Source organism: Gadus morhua, chromosome 15, assembly GCF_902167405.1.
Source record: "Gadus morhua chromosome 15, gadMor3.0, whole genome shotgun sequence".
In the NCBI taxonomy this organism is placed as follows: Eukaryota; Metazoa; Chordata; class Actinopteri; order Gadiformes; family Gadidae; genus Gadus; species Gadus morhua.
In genome coordinates, this window is record NC_044062.1 from 15440172 (window position 1) to 15455481 (window position 15310).

A 15310-nucleotide genomic window follows, 5' to 3' on the forward strand; every position below is an offset into this window, starting at 1 on the left:
GGGGGGGGGGGGGGGGGGGGGGGGGGGGGGGGGGGGGGGGGGGGGGGGGGGGGGGGGGGGGGGGGGGGGGGGGAGAGGGTGGAAGAGTCAATAGAGCTTTGATTTGCAGTCCAGCAGTAAAGGTGGGATGTAAAAGCAGGACAGGTCAGATTAACGGGCCCATGGGAGGGGGGGGCATCCCGTGCCCCTGGCTCTCCCCCCAACTCTCCACAGAGGAGAAAACCGTCTGAGCCCCGATGAGGGAACAGGGAACAGGAAGGAGGAGTCTGACACAGGAAGGGAAAGGATGCAAGGACAGATCGGTTTACACACACGTCTGCTTCTATTTTTTCTATGCAAACGTACATGCACGTTTGCACAGTACATAAATAGTACCCAACACATGTTATAAATTGTTAATATTATGGATGTGATATAAGTAATGTACTGAGTTGCATTTAAGTAGCACCTTTCCAGCTATGTCCTAGCAAATTAGCAACTCACTCTGCACCAGTATAATAATAACTATTCACTTTCCATATGCAATAAACCAGACATTTATGTGGAAGGATTAGCTGTCATTATTATCCACTGTTAAAAGCATTTCAATTGTCTTTATGAGATCATTATCAGGAAGCCCAAAATATTCTTTGTGAGAACATCTTAAAATGAAACACAAAGCAGTTGGGTGAAAAAGGTAAAAGGGACAATATTTTTCAGTTAGAGTTGTTAAATGAACAGAGTTATGCTTCTTCTGCTCATGTATATGAAATGTTGCTGTAGCCTTCATCAGCATCTCACCGCCACTTTCACCAACACATTGAATACTAGGTTGTGTAAATGAAATAGACATCTCCATGCAATCAATGTATCCATTTCGAGGTAAACATGCCAATCAATTAGCATATATTTGCATGTTTATTCATGCCAGGAGAGATTACGGGCGATATGCAAATGGTGACAGCAGAAGTGCTATTTCTGCATGCACGTCATCATCCCAGATTCCAGGAAATACACACAAAACAAAGTCTGCCTTTTCAGTGGAAGGATCTCAATATGTCACTTGGGTAAGACGTTACACAGTTGAAACAATCCATACAGCCAGTGTCTGTACAGCCGTATGCAGCCTCAATACAGCCTTATAAATAAATGACCTAAACACCTTTTCACATTTCCTTAATTACATAAAAGTTGACTTTCTGGGCAAGGTGGGGGGGAAGAACAACAATGGCCGCTCCTGACTGAATAACGTGTCAGCATCCAGGCACATATTGCAGCCCGCAAGGGTGAAGGGCCAACAGCATCGTCATAAAAGTTTACAACAAGGCTGTTTAAAATCTACAGCCCTGGACTGCACCGGCAAACAGGTTAGCTTTACTTTTTACAACCGTCTTTAAAATGAGGAGTGGGTTGATATGGTCTGTGTGTGTGTGTGTGTGTGTGTGTGTGTGTGTGTGTGTGTGTGTGTGTGTGTGTGTGTGTGTGTGTGTGTGTGGTGTGTGTGTTTGTGTGTGTGTGTTCAATGATGTGCATACTTGTGAGTGAAAAGGTTATACCCATGGACCTTACAACCCTCCATAAACGTCTTACTCCTACCTAATGGAGGGAGTTACACATTGTTTCCGCAGTGAGGCAGCTAAGGAGGCTCTCTTTGTTGTTGTCCTGAGCGCAATTGTAACTGCTGCGGAATTGTCAACTGTTGAGCGAGCAATATTTATGATTTACATTACAATTTTATATCACACTAATTCCACAACGTCTCAAAGGAAATGCCTTCAAAGCCAGAGCTCAGGAAAATATTTTGAAGAACGCAGACCCGTTTTGGCCCCAACACACAAAGGAATGAACACGGGGGAATCCACAAAGGACCTGTAAGGGCCTTAAAAGTGACACACAACAACAAATGCACAGTGCTGAACAAGCATGATGACGTGTTCCTTTTTCAAGAATACATTTCTTTTTTCGAAGACGCCCCAGAGGTAGTTAAAGCCCTCATTTGTAAAGAGGAAAAGTAATTGTTTGGTTGTGAGCTTTTAAAGTTCACAGTAGGAGTTGTGTGGCCGTGGGGAGCGGAGTTGTTATGATGTCCTCAGCGCTCAGCAGCCACCGTAGCCCTCGTCTCATGAGCCGGGGGAAATGTGACGCTGCGGTGGGAACGGTGAACACACTCCGACTGATACTTGGCATCTGCATTGGACGAATAATCCAAGGCAAAATGATTCGCCAAATGTTGATTTTTGAGTGCACTTCATATCGGATCTATCCTGAAGTTCATCACGGACAGTCCTGGGGCAGTGAGGGGGAGAGTGGACTACTGTGTCCACTACATTTTTATTTTATTTTTTTTCATTTTATCGAGTCTCCACGGGAGTAACTCGGGAGTAACGGTGGGTCACCATCGTCATTCCTTTCGATAGCTTATACAGACAGGGGACGCCACACCTCTCTGCCCGGAGCAGTCAGGGTGGGGCGTCTCGCTCAGGGACGCCTCGACACTCCTCGCCTTAGCGAGGAGCCGGGGATCGAACTAGCAACCTTCCGGTCACCATCCAACCCGCTCTACCTCCTGAGCTACTGCCACAATTGGGTCCACTACACAGGACCCAATTGTGCTTTCCTCCACAATAAAAGCTGCTGAGGTGGATTCATGTTTCCTGTCGTCGGCATTGTGGCGGTGTACGGATAGAGCATTTCCCACGAGGCTCTTGATCTCCAGCTTCTGATTAGACACTTTCTCTTCCTCCAAGAGCCTTGCTCAGTGTATTACTCTCCTCCTTGTTCCCCATAATCTCTTTGTCTCTGTCATTCGCTCTCCCATTTCTGCTCCGTCGTTCGTCTTCTGTTGCTTTTGTCCGTTGCTCTGCCTCAAATCCCTTCATCGTCTTTGTTTATTGTTCTCCATCTCGTTCTCTTTTTCTCTCCATCTCTTTTTCTATACTCATCCATCTCTCCCCACTATCCCTCCTCCTCCTCTCCTCTCTCTCTTCCTCTTCTCCATCCCCAGTCCCACTCTCTCACACTCTAGTTCACGCCAACTATCCATCTTTCCCTCTTTTTTCTCCCTCTTACCCTGTTTCTTTGCCCTCTCTGTCCACCCATCTCTTTCTTGGGACCTTTCCATCTCGTTCCTTCCCTCTCCGTCTCTTTGCCTGTCTCCCTTTCTCAAAGTCTCTCACCCTCTCGCCGTCTCTGTCTCGCGCTCTGCTTTCATCCTTTATGCTGTGTTTAGCATTCAAGGCCTTTCTTTGCTGCATCACAAGCTGCTGCTGCTGTTTTTTTCTTATTTTTTTCAAAGTTCCTCTTATTCTCCACAAAATATGATTTAAGTCCTTGGGGAACAAGAACAATTTCTATGCATCTTACCAAACCCAGTGAGTCATGGCGGATGCTAAGCATGCCTGAGTTTCCACCCATAGCAGCAGTACGTACAATGCAATACAATACACCAGACCGATACACCACAGGCTGCTGATGTTTACACCTATAGGCAAGGATGTAAGCACCACACACACATAAGCCTACGATATCAGACGCACCGGTTCCCACAAATGCACATGGCCAGACAGACACACGCACACACACGCACCGCACAGATTAAATGACGCTAAACATCAAATGAGAGAGGCAGCGTTAACCATTAAAAATGTTAAGGCCACCCAAAGGATGAGAATGCCCCTCTGACACTGAGCTTCCCCGTGCCTATGTACAATTAACCTCCGTTCCTCCTCCATCGCACCCGGCATACGCTCCCCAGGCCGCCTCAGCCGGCCGCGTGGGTCACTGAGCTAATGGACAGCCGTGACTCCGCGGGAATCCTCCTATGATATCGGTCCAAGAACCGGCGAAAGGCTTCCTTCCACCCGACACTCCAACGAGGGGGGGATGATCCCGCTATCGAGGCATTCATATATTTATGATGATGAAGCCGAGTGTTTGCTTATTTGCTCCAAACTGGGTCATATTGGGTTGCGTCGGCACCCGCCGCCGGTGGCTTTGATATCAGGTGGTCTATGGTGGTACTGTTGTGCCACTAGGGGCTTTGATATGCTCTGTCGTGCCGAGACCCCCAGACAGAGAGGGAGGCTTCAGGGTGGGCGAGTGATGAGGCATGTTCTTCAAAGGCCTTAGCGAGGGCACGTACACTTGTGAACCCCCCACACACACACACACACACACACACACACACACACACACACACCACACACACACACACACACACACACACACACACACCACACACACACACCTAGTTCTCAAAGCACCCTGCAAGGACACTTACATTTGCCTCCAAACACACACACAAAACATAATCACAGAATAAATAAGCAAAACATGGCCCAAAAAGCAAACATGCACACACACACGCAAACACACACACACACACACACGTTTACATACAGGCATATCCACACAAATACATGTGCTGCTTACACACGCATACACAAACACACACAACAGCGAAGCCACCAAAACTGAAAACAGCAAATATAAACACACACCCACACAGTACCATACCAGAGCTGTGGGGGGGGAGGGGAGAGAGAGAGAGGAGAGAGAGAGAGAGAGAGAGAGAGAGAGAGAGAGAGAAGAGAGAGAGAGAGAGAGAGAGAGAGAGAGAAATATATGGTGAGAGAAAGAGAAAATACACAGATAAAGTAAGACAGAGGGTAGACAGATAGAGAAACAGAGGAAGGGAGAGAGTCAGACTTGTGTGGGTGTGCGGGCATCAGGATAAAGTCGGGTCCACCACCATGAGCCTCAAAGCGGCCCGCTAATTACCTGTCAGCTGGGTGGGGGAGGGGAGGGGAGGGGCTCCAGACTGGGAAAGATCATCCCCCCCATCCCCAGCGTCTACCCCCATCTCCCCTCGTGTCAGGAGCGTGCGGAAGCCGTTATCTCGGGAGCGGAACACCACACCATATGTTTTGCGTCGTTTAGAAAGTCATTAGCGATGGGAAGAGAGTCCCAAACGGCGGCGGCGGCGGCGTGCTAAGTAGCGTGGTGTGATTTACAGCTTGCCGTGCTACTGCTAACGCTCTGCTCATACGCTGGGGCCAGATAAGACGTCTATGAAGACACCGGGCGTAAAGTCACCCAAAGTTTTCTTCCGTCTTTTTCCTAGAGTCTAAATTGTTCCGGGTCGCAGACACGATAGTTACGTTATCGTATGTTCAAGTCAAAAGGAAGGCAGAAACACGAACGCCATGAGCCGGCCCTGAACATGTAGGCGAAAGGTATTGTCACGCGTGTTAGAATACACGGACGGCTGTGCTCCAGCGTGCCCGTGGCGGATTTTGAATGTGTTTACTAAAACCCAGTAGGTGTGAAAGTCATGCTACAGCTAGAGCAAGTGCCCATGCTTGACGAAAACAGAGCCGTTTGCCTGGTACTGATCCTCTTCCTTTTCAAGTGTTAAAATAAATATCAAAAGATACACACAAATACCCATGCAGCAGATACTCGATACCCGTTTGTTTGAAGACTGAAGCTTAAAATCCTTCTTGCTAGTTTGTTTAAAGATCAGTGGCAGAAGAGGAATAAGTGTGTGTGTGTGTGTGTGTGTGTGTGTGTGTGTGTGTGTGTGTGTGTGTGTGTGTGTGTGTGTGTGTGTGTGTGTGTGTGTGTGTGTGTGTGAGAGAAAGAGAAAAGGAGAAGAGTGTGTTTGTGTGTGTGTGTGTGAAAGAGAGAAGAGTGTGTGTGTATGTGTAGGTGTAGGTGTGTGTGTGTGTGTGTGTGTGTGTGTGTAAGACAGCATCTTTGCACCAAACTCTTCTGAATAAGTTCAATCAAGAGAATCCCTGCTCCTTTGCTGCTCCTTCTCTCCTTTTACTAAGTTGCCAATTAGCAAGCAAGTATTTGAAACGTTCCTGGTGTCGAATGCGGTGAGCCCTTTCGGAGATATGATAAGCTCCGGAGCAAGTGCCGGATATTTAAAGTTTTCAAAACATGGGAAAATATGCAACATGCATGCTGTGCACAGTGTGTGCGCCGCGCTGCACACTGCACACTCAATCTAAAAATGTAAATTACTATTTCCGCAAAGGAAACATAGGAGATGCTCCGTACCCAAACTGTGTGGCTCAGTTTCTCTCTGGCAGAGAAAACCCATCTGTAACATTTTGGGTAAGAACTTAAAATGGGGAATAAGAAAAACAAGGGATAGGCAATAAGCATTTGTGGTAGTTTTCTGTGTGTTGATTTTGTAATGCTGTGGTTTTTCCGTGACAACAACATTTGGCGAGCTGTCTGCACAGCGGGCCCATATGCTGTGTGTCCCCTGGTCCAGTTGGGCTAGGGAATGGCCATAAACTGTCCTGAAGCGCTGCCAAAGTGATGCCATGCAGGGGTTCAGTGAGTCCAAAAGCCGTGTCCACAGACCTGTGGCTCAGGTGTATTTTTAAAACCTTCAGCTGTTTTTTTTTCTTTTTTTCATTGCACTTTTTCCAAACAGTCAGTGACGTCATAACTTACAATAGGTTGTGCACTTGGCGTCAAAGTAAAACTTAGTTGGTGTGCTGTAGCTCTTTGAGTGTCAGTAAGAGATGCACACGCACTCACACGAGCCCTGTTTAAGTATTTGTCAGCGGCTGCCACTGCGAGTCAATTGGGGGATGTCGCTATTTATCTTGACATTGCACGCTGTGGTGAATATACAGTGGGCCGACTGAACGAAACGGCTGGATACTGCTGCGGGACTTTGATTAAAAAGCAATTTTTTACTGGAAAAAAATAGGAGGAGAAGTCAAGGGGTGGGTGGAGGGAGGAATGGGACGCGGAGGACATGGGCTTTGCTGCATGCGTACAGATCAGCAGCGCGAGGGGTGAACCTGCACAGCCAGCAGTACTAATGCTTATCCTTAAGTAAAATGTTTGAAACTCTTCTTTGCTGAAGCACTGAGTGACTGGGTGAGTGAGTGACTACATAAGTGAATGTGTTTGAGTGAGTGGCTAAGTGAGTGAAGGTTGGAATGACTACACAAGTGAATGTGTGTGAGTGAGTGTGTGAGTGAGTGGCTGAGTAAACTAATGACTACATGCATGAATGTGTGTAAGTGAGTGAGAGAGTGAGTGAGGGTGGGAATGACTACATAAGTGAATGTGTGAGTCTGTGAGTGAGTGAGTGAGTTGCTACAGCAAAACCACTCTCTACTCTCTCAAAGGCTGTGTTCAGTGATAACAGACATTGCAACAGACAGGACATTAGGGTGCAGTGTTCTGGAAAACATGGGCCATGAAAACAAGGAAGCAACAACAACAGAAAAATTCAACAAGAACAATACTGAGGTTGAGAACTTTCAACAAACAATATAAGACCAGTGACCTGCTAGCCTTTTTTTGTCAGTGTGCTTGTATGTGAATGAGTGAGTGAGTGAGTGCGTGCGTGCCTGCGTGCGTGTGTGCATGAGCGTGCGTGCGTGCGTGTGTGTGTGTGTTCTTTCATGTCTGGTAACAAGGTCTGGTTGTGTGTGACTACAGAAGCCCATTCCTGGACTGCTGTTCAACACTGTGTACCAGCGAAAGGGTGACTCATGGGGGAGTGAAAGCACCCCCTTTGCATTGTGTTCAGTGTTTCTAAAACACAAACACACGCGAGCCATACATTGAAACACACTGTGCATACATACCAATAAGGCTGGCTCCGGGGACATGTATTGAACTGAAATTCAGTCTTGTTTTGCGTATCATGTGAATTTTATGGGGGGGGGAATTTAGTGTTTGATCCATGTCTGATACATTCATGCAAATGAAGCCCTTTGAGACTGCACTTGTGTTATGCGCAAGTGTGTTTGTCTGCTTGTGTATGCGCAGCAAGAGCCTCTCCGTGGAGCACCCTACAGTAAATGCAGTGCCCTCAGCGACCTCTCCGACCGACCCTCCTCCTACACCATGCAATAGCCTCTCAGCACCACTTGTACATGGTGAGTATTCCTGTGGCGTACGCATGCATCGACCACACCACTGGGATTAAACATCCATTTTCTAGTGTCTGCAAAAGTTAGAAGTTAGAGCATGCTTTTTTTCTGTGTTTGTGTGTGTGTGTGTGTGTGTGTGTGTGTGTGTGTGTGTGTGTGTGTGTGTGTGTGTGTGTGTGTGTGTGTGTGTGGTGTGTGTGTGTGTGTGTGTGGCTGTGTGTGTAGTTCACAACTTCATAGTAGATGACCCAATAGTGCATCTGTCAGCGAAGCAAAACAACCAAAATTAAATCTAGAATATGTCAGGATCGTGGTTCGCACTGCATGAGAGGAGGAGATGTAAAAAGAGGAAAATGAAAGACAAGATATGTATGCACACACACACACACGTGTAAATATATACTCTCTCACATATACATGTGAGAGGGAGATAAAAATACAGCAGAATGAAAAGAGAGATATGTACACACACACACACACCCACACACACACACACACACACACACACACACACACACACACACACACACACACACACACAAACACGTGACAGAGGAAGTTGGAAAGAGAGGAGAAGGAAAAGAAAGATAGGTAAACACACACACACGCGTGCATATATATATAGAAATAATAGAGAGAGGAAGGAGGAGACGAGGAAGAGGAGGCAGTAATGTGTGGTGAAGAGAACAAGGGGAATGGGGAAGAGCAGAGAGATCACAGAGGGAGTCAGTCTTTCAAATTTCTAGCTCATGATCAAAACTCACAGAGCAGCGTGGGTTCCTGTGTGACTCGGCATTCAACGCACATTCACATATTCTCATATCTCCCGATTTAAGGGCCCCCGGTGACTTTGACTAAAGTCACAACAACGCGTGAAATGTCAGCCGGTGCATATCTTTCTCTGTGCTACTGTGACACATCTCCCAGTAAAACAGGTAATTAACACAGGACAGAACGGAGGTGGAGAGAGATTTGGTCCGACGGGATTCGATTGGATCGTGAGAAGAGTGACAAAACACCCAGAAAACAGTGTGTTAGCATAGCCCAGAGTAAACTCTCAATTGAAAGTTATGCAAATAACATTTGAATAAACATTGTTTCTGTTGGAAGAGGCATTTGATTGAACTTCTTTCATAATATAGCATATTTTGAAAATACACTTATATTATCAGCTAACAAGACATACTTGCAGCTGACTAGCAGGGTGAACATGAACTATGAAGATAGGTATCGCAGCAGCGAGGCACAAAGAATTCTAACTTCTCCCTCACAGTACACGAACGCCCAACTGAACCAAGCCTGGCTGAAAAAGTCTCCAGCCACGGAGAGTGCACATACTTGTTACTGAAAAGCGATGCCAAGTCCTCCAGAATGTGTCCAGACCGCCTGTTCTAAGCAACAGGGACAAGTTATTCTGGGCTCGAGTTTCAAAGGGGGAGAGAAGGTCTGTCTTCTAAACTACAGCGTGTGTGTATGTGTGGGTGAGTGTGTGTGTGTGTGTGTGCCTTTTTGTATGGCAAAGAGTCCATCTGGAGCAATACATCTTCAAAGCAAAGATGTTGATGTTCTATAATATTGCATGTCTTAAGAAATGTGGGGAGCATAGTTTTTCCCATGACACATAAGCACACATACATATAGCTTGGAGCGTTTTATCATCTTTTGTGCGAGCGAATGTGGAAATCTCAAGGCGTTGCGTGCGGTTCGATGCAACAGCATCGCTACTTTACCCAATTAATATGTGAAATGGGAAATATTATGACACATTTATAGAATATATTATATTTCTACGCTGATTATATTACAACAATAGAATGAATGCATTTATAAATGACAAGCTTACAATTCTTTAAGGGTCTTTTCTTTTTTATATAACGTGGGGGCCTTGAGACGAAAAATAAACATTAACTAATTGACCACATTGCGACCATTTCATACGGGACACGAATCGTACAACTGTCTTCCATTGCTGCATGTGGCTTGGAGTCATGTCACATGATGTTGCTAACATAGGCGTCGCTAATGGTCCGCCTGTGACCAAAAACATCTGCAACCTGCAAATGGCTGGTCCTGGAACGTCCATGAATGCCACTCAATCTGCCCCCACTAAGACACTGCATAGAGTTAGATGAGAGCTAACTGTTCCAGCCGCCAATAATATTGTCAGAGACATGCAAGGTGGGAATGCCCTCCAGCAAGGTCACCGCTGTAGCAATATCTAATACTTTCTTCGGGGACAATATTTTTATATCCCACACTGCCAAGAACGTATCCGGTCGTCATTTAATGCAAAATAAGGGTCAGTGGATATTGAAATTCTTCAGCTGGATACCTTTAGCATGTATGTTAAATTGATGCAGAGCTGCGTGTTTACATCCAATTTCTGTTATGAGGTAATACTATCTGGCAATCGCTTGGAGGTAGGCTAAAGAGCACTGGGAGGGACATTAGCGTCGGTTCATACAGTCAAAAGGGATTGACTCGTAGTGTGGGGGTTCTGTTCGGACAGGGCAGGGGAATACGCCCAGCACGACCATGGAGAACAACAAATTCAGCAGAAATCCCCAAATGCAGTATTGCTAGCTTCATGCTGTGTATAGGGGATGAATAGGAGTCTTGAATTCTAATCAACAAACACAGAATATTTCAATAAAACAATATTGAACTAATCATTCAGAACATGGAAATGAATAACAGAGACAATCACTCGGAAATAATCACCAGGGAACATAAATTACATACATTACAAGATAACTATTGAAAAGGTGTTGATTTAGATAACGAAGAATATGAATACAAATAAGGATAATGAAATAAATGAACACTGATAACAATGAGAGTAAATAACTTTTATGTTGTCTTTGTGATATTCTCCCCTGTTACGTTAATTAGTATAAGAAATTTAGCAATGGGAGTGCCCCAGCTGGAGCCTATCAGCAGAGATAGACTCCAGCTGGGGCACCGCACTCTGAGCCTGTCAACCTGAACAGCTGGACTGCTATACCAAACAGTGTTGTTCTGACTTACTAGTGGTAATTATGTTTGTTGTGTATGCCTTGAACTCTGCATTAGGGTGGCATTTACAACAGACTCTGCAGGCAGATTCAACGTTGTTACTATTTCACAGCCAGTGTCGCGAACCCTGGTCTTCCTGGTGGGTCAGAATGCTGCAAATCAGAAGCCATGGGATATGGCATGATTGACATGACCCTGAATCGCCCTGAATCCAATCTGTAAATTCTCTATGTAAAAAATGCGATACAGGATTTTAAGCAGGGAAAGGGCTGTCTCTACATAGATGCTCAAGGGACCCAATTACATACTGGACATTATTAACTATTAATTATTATTAATATGCACTTGTATGATGCTCTATGTTTTTTGCTGTGTTTTCGTCCTACCTTCTATACTGCCATGCTTTCTTAAGCTTTTTTACGGGATTAATGAGGACCCTCAAAATGAATCGACCACCGAAAGACGAGACAGGGAGGTCCTCCGGAGTTTCTCTAAACAGGCCCCGCCCCTCCCCTCGTACCTTGCCCAGCTGATTGGCCGGCGGGGGCAGACTGCTTCCGTTGAGCACGTGACATTGGATGCTGAGCAGTGAGCCCGCCGCCTCCTCGGGGTCCGGCTCTCTGTCGCCCACGTCCCGCTGGGAGTGCTGGCGGCGGCGGTTACCATTGGGGCGGGGGGCGTGGGGAGGAGGAGGAGGAGGAGGGGAGACGGCCTGCTGGATCACCACGCAGGACAGACCCGGGGAGGAGGCCGGGCGCACGCTGAGGGCCTCCAGGGCGATGTTCGCAGACACCTTAGTCGAGAGATGGAAATAAAGGAAGCAATGCTTTATAAATATAATAAAATAAAAAAAAAGACAGGGACAGCAGGATGTGGAGCAGGAAGGGGCGGAGCCAGAGACATGACACATTTTATTGCAATATAATTTAGTTGGATGGCTTTCATCCAATGAGACAGGAGACAGGAAAGAGGAAGATATAAATCAAACAAACAGGGAAGGCCGAGATAAAGCAGCACTAGGAAATGTACAGCGGCAAATTCGCATCCGATGAACCTACCCGACAATAACAAAGGTACCGGCTATGAGCAGCTGTGGCCGTCCAGCATATATGTGTGTGTGCGTGTGTGCGTGCGTGGGGTACCTTGGATACGACCTGGTGGTCCGTGGTCAGAGCCATGTCGGCGATGCGCTCCACACACTGGACGATGCGGGTGCAGGCCCGCGCCTCGTTCTGTGCCATCCACAGGACGTGCTCCTCCACCAGCATCATGTTGCTGCCGATGTCCCACACGTAGCCCCCCAGCTGTGGAGACCGCCGAACCACCTCGTTATGGTCCCATTCATATACATATATAGTACGTACTGTACACACACACACACACACACACACACACACACATATATATACACATATATCTATACCATATATACAATATGTATGTATATATATATATACACATTTTTACAAATACACACATATATAGTTTATATACAGTATGTATGGACATGTTTAGAAATATTTATACATACATATATAGATACATAGACACACCCACACACACATATATATATATATATATATAATATATATATATATATATATATATATATATATATATTATATATATATATATATATATAAATAAATCATGTATAATATATTAAATATATATTCATAGTAGTATAACGACTGGATGCCCTTAGCAGTGTTTTATTGCTATCATGCACACACACAAACATATACACACAAACACACACAGGCAAACAGCAGCCATACACACTCAGACTCATCATTACATCAATCACGTCGACAACAATAGACACATTTATAATATAATCTCCAGTCCGAAGTATGAGGGCGGAAAAAAAGTGTCTTCATTCATTACTGGCAGATTTAATTTCGATTAGCCCTACCGTTGGGACATAATCACTTCCTTGGGATGACAGTTAGCTATTTACACCTCCTTCCTTTCACCCCCCTTTTTAATTTCCAGTTGCTTCATCATACTGCTCCTCTGTGGCTTACGAGGGTGGTCATGGTGGGAAGATACAAGCTGCTGTGAATATCCAAGAAATACCCTGCTGCAGCGGTGGAGGCTGAACGCGCACAGACACACACACACACCAGCTAGCTACAGCTATGAGCAGCTCCACCGTTCATTATGGGAGACGCTGGATTATCTGCGGCCTCGCAAGGCCCGACCTTTTAAACATGACGTGAGGCACCGATAACCTGATAACCCCTCTCCCAGCCACGGGAAACAATAGGGGAAGGGAGTCATTTGTGGGTTTTAAATAGAGCGCGCTCCCAAGAAGAATGCACATGTGTCGTCTTCAGGGCGGTGATTGCCATTCAGCTCGACCAGCAGCACAGCAGCGAAAGGAAAGGAGGTAAAACGTTAAGCTGTCTACAATCGATTGAGGGGCTTTGAGCAAGAACGCGTCGTTCTGCCTGTGTCTTTTTAAAAAGCCCCTCTCTCTCTCCCTCTATCCATCTCTCTACACGTCTCTCTTCTCTCTGTGCACACGTCTCTCTCCCTCCCTGTCTTCTTCTCTCAAAATGTCTTTGTCTTTCTCTCGCTCTCTCCCTATGTCTCACTCTTTCCGTCTGTCTTTATGTCTCTCTTTCTCTCAGCATGTCTGTCTCTCTCTCCCACAATCCTCAGTTTGTGTGTGTCTTTCTCTCAGCATGTCTTTCTTACTCTCGCTCACTCTATCCATCTGTCTCTCTGTCTCTCTTTTTTCTCAGCATGTTTGTTGTCTCTCTCCATCTGTCTCACTCTTTCCATCCGTCTTGTTGTCTCTCTTTCTCTCAGAATGTCTGTCTCTCTCTCCCTCCGTCTCACTTTTCCCCTCTGTGTTTATCTCTCTCTTTCTCTCAGCATGTCTGTCTCTGTCTCTCTCCCTCTCTACCTCTGCATGAGTGTGTCTCTCTCGCTCTGCATGACCATCTATCTATCTCTCCGCTTTCCCTTTCACCACCACCGCATCAAATTGAATTGGTGGAAAAAATCCCTTGATTCTTCTGTCCCACGCAGCATCTACTCAACAGATTTCCACTACTGTAACAGGAGCTGTAGCTGCCCACCTTTTGCTGAAATCGGAATGAAACGTGCACATCCGAAATGTCAGCGTAAATGAAAAAGGAATGTGGTTGCCCTTTAAATCCTATTAGCTCAGATTACTGTTTAATTCATAAAAGCACAACTGTGCATGTTTCTAGTGCAGGCTGCCTATCACAATCACTAACATCTTTACCCACCACAGAGCGTATGTGTCGTTCCAACATGTCTAAATATGGTTTTGCTTTTGTGAAGGACTTTTGTGCGTGTGTGTGTGCGTTGTGTGTGTTCCTACATCTCTGTGCTTCTCGGCCAGCCGGGTGAGCCTCTCCACCAGGTGCGTGACGAAGATGACGTCCATTACGTCGGTAAACAGCGCCGCCCTGCTGGTGAGCGCCACCAACTGCTGCCCCAAGGGCCTAGCGTTACTGGCGTTGATGGTCATCTTGGCAAAACAAGGAGAGAGGAAAATACATATTATTATACTTATGACTTCATTTTTTTGGCAAGGCATGGCAACTTTATTGATATTACTTTTCACACACGAGGCAAACTCAAAGTGCTTCACTAAAAACATCATCATAAAATAATAAAATAGATAAGTCAAATAGAATAAAATGGATAAGTAAGAGAAAAAAAAGGCAAAGTAAAATAATTACAGTGCAATGTATTTAAGATTTAGCAGAAAGCTAATGCAAACATAAATGTATTCAGTCCCGTTTAAAAGTAGTCCGAGTTTGGCAAGTCTTAAATTCATGAGAGAGCCTGCTTATTTTTTGGATTGTATTTTGTTTTGTCATTTTAGTCTTTTAAAACTTTAATGTATGTGTTTTGAAGGTGACTAGGTTTAAAATAAATTCTGGTTCTGAAAAGCGCCCCACACCTAATTAAACAGTAATTATTCACCTTGTTGCTTATTGGCAAGGGCTAGGGCTACAATACTGAAATAATTATTGTCTGTGTTTCATCCTGTGATTAAAACATCTGTTAGGAAATAGAGGTGCATACTGACTAAGAATGAGATTCATTTGTATTACAATAAGCATAAACAATGTGTGTAGTGTGTGTAATGAGTCTGTAGGGAACGCTGAATGATGAATAAAAAAGTACGTAAGCTGATACAGCATGGAAACCCAATACGTTAACATATTGAAGTATATAGATTACTGGACCTCAATAATATCTGTTAATTGTCAGGGGAGTTAATCATTTCATTAAACGGAAATTAATTGTTTACATGGCATAATAATGGTAACAATAATTAAAAAGGAAAGTACATCAGACACAAAACGCATGACAATTAAAGTATATCGGTTCAAATTCGTGGTGAGTTGTTGTGT

At 45.2% G+C, this 15310-nt stretch overlaps 1 protein-coding gene across 1 annotated transcript in view; it reads right to left on the minus strand.

Annotated features, from left to right (window-relative positions):
* Positions 1–15310, minus strand: part of adgra1b (adhesion G protein-coupled receptor A1b) — a 132327-nt gene that overhangs the window by 68215 nt on the left and 48802 nt on the right. The window contains 3 exon segments of the mRNA XM_030379055.1: positions 11428–11700; positions 12050–12211; positions 14266–14423. Of these exon segments, the coding sequence (XP_030234915.1) occupies positions 11428–11700; positions 12050–12211; positions 14266–14423 (593 nt within the window).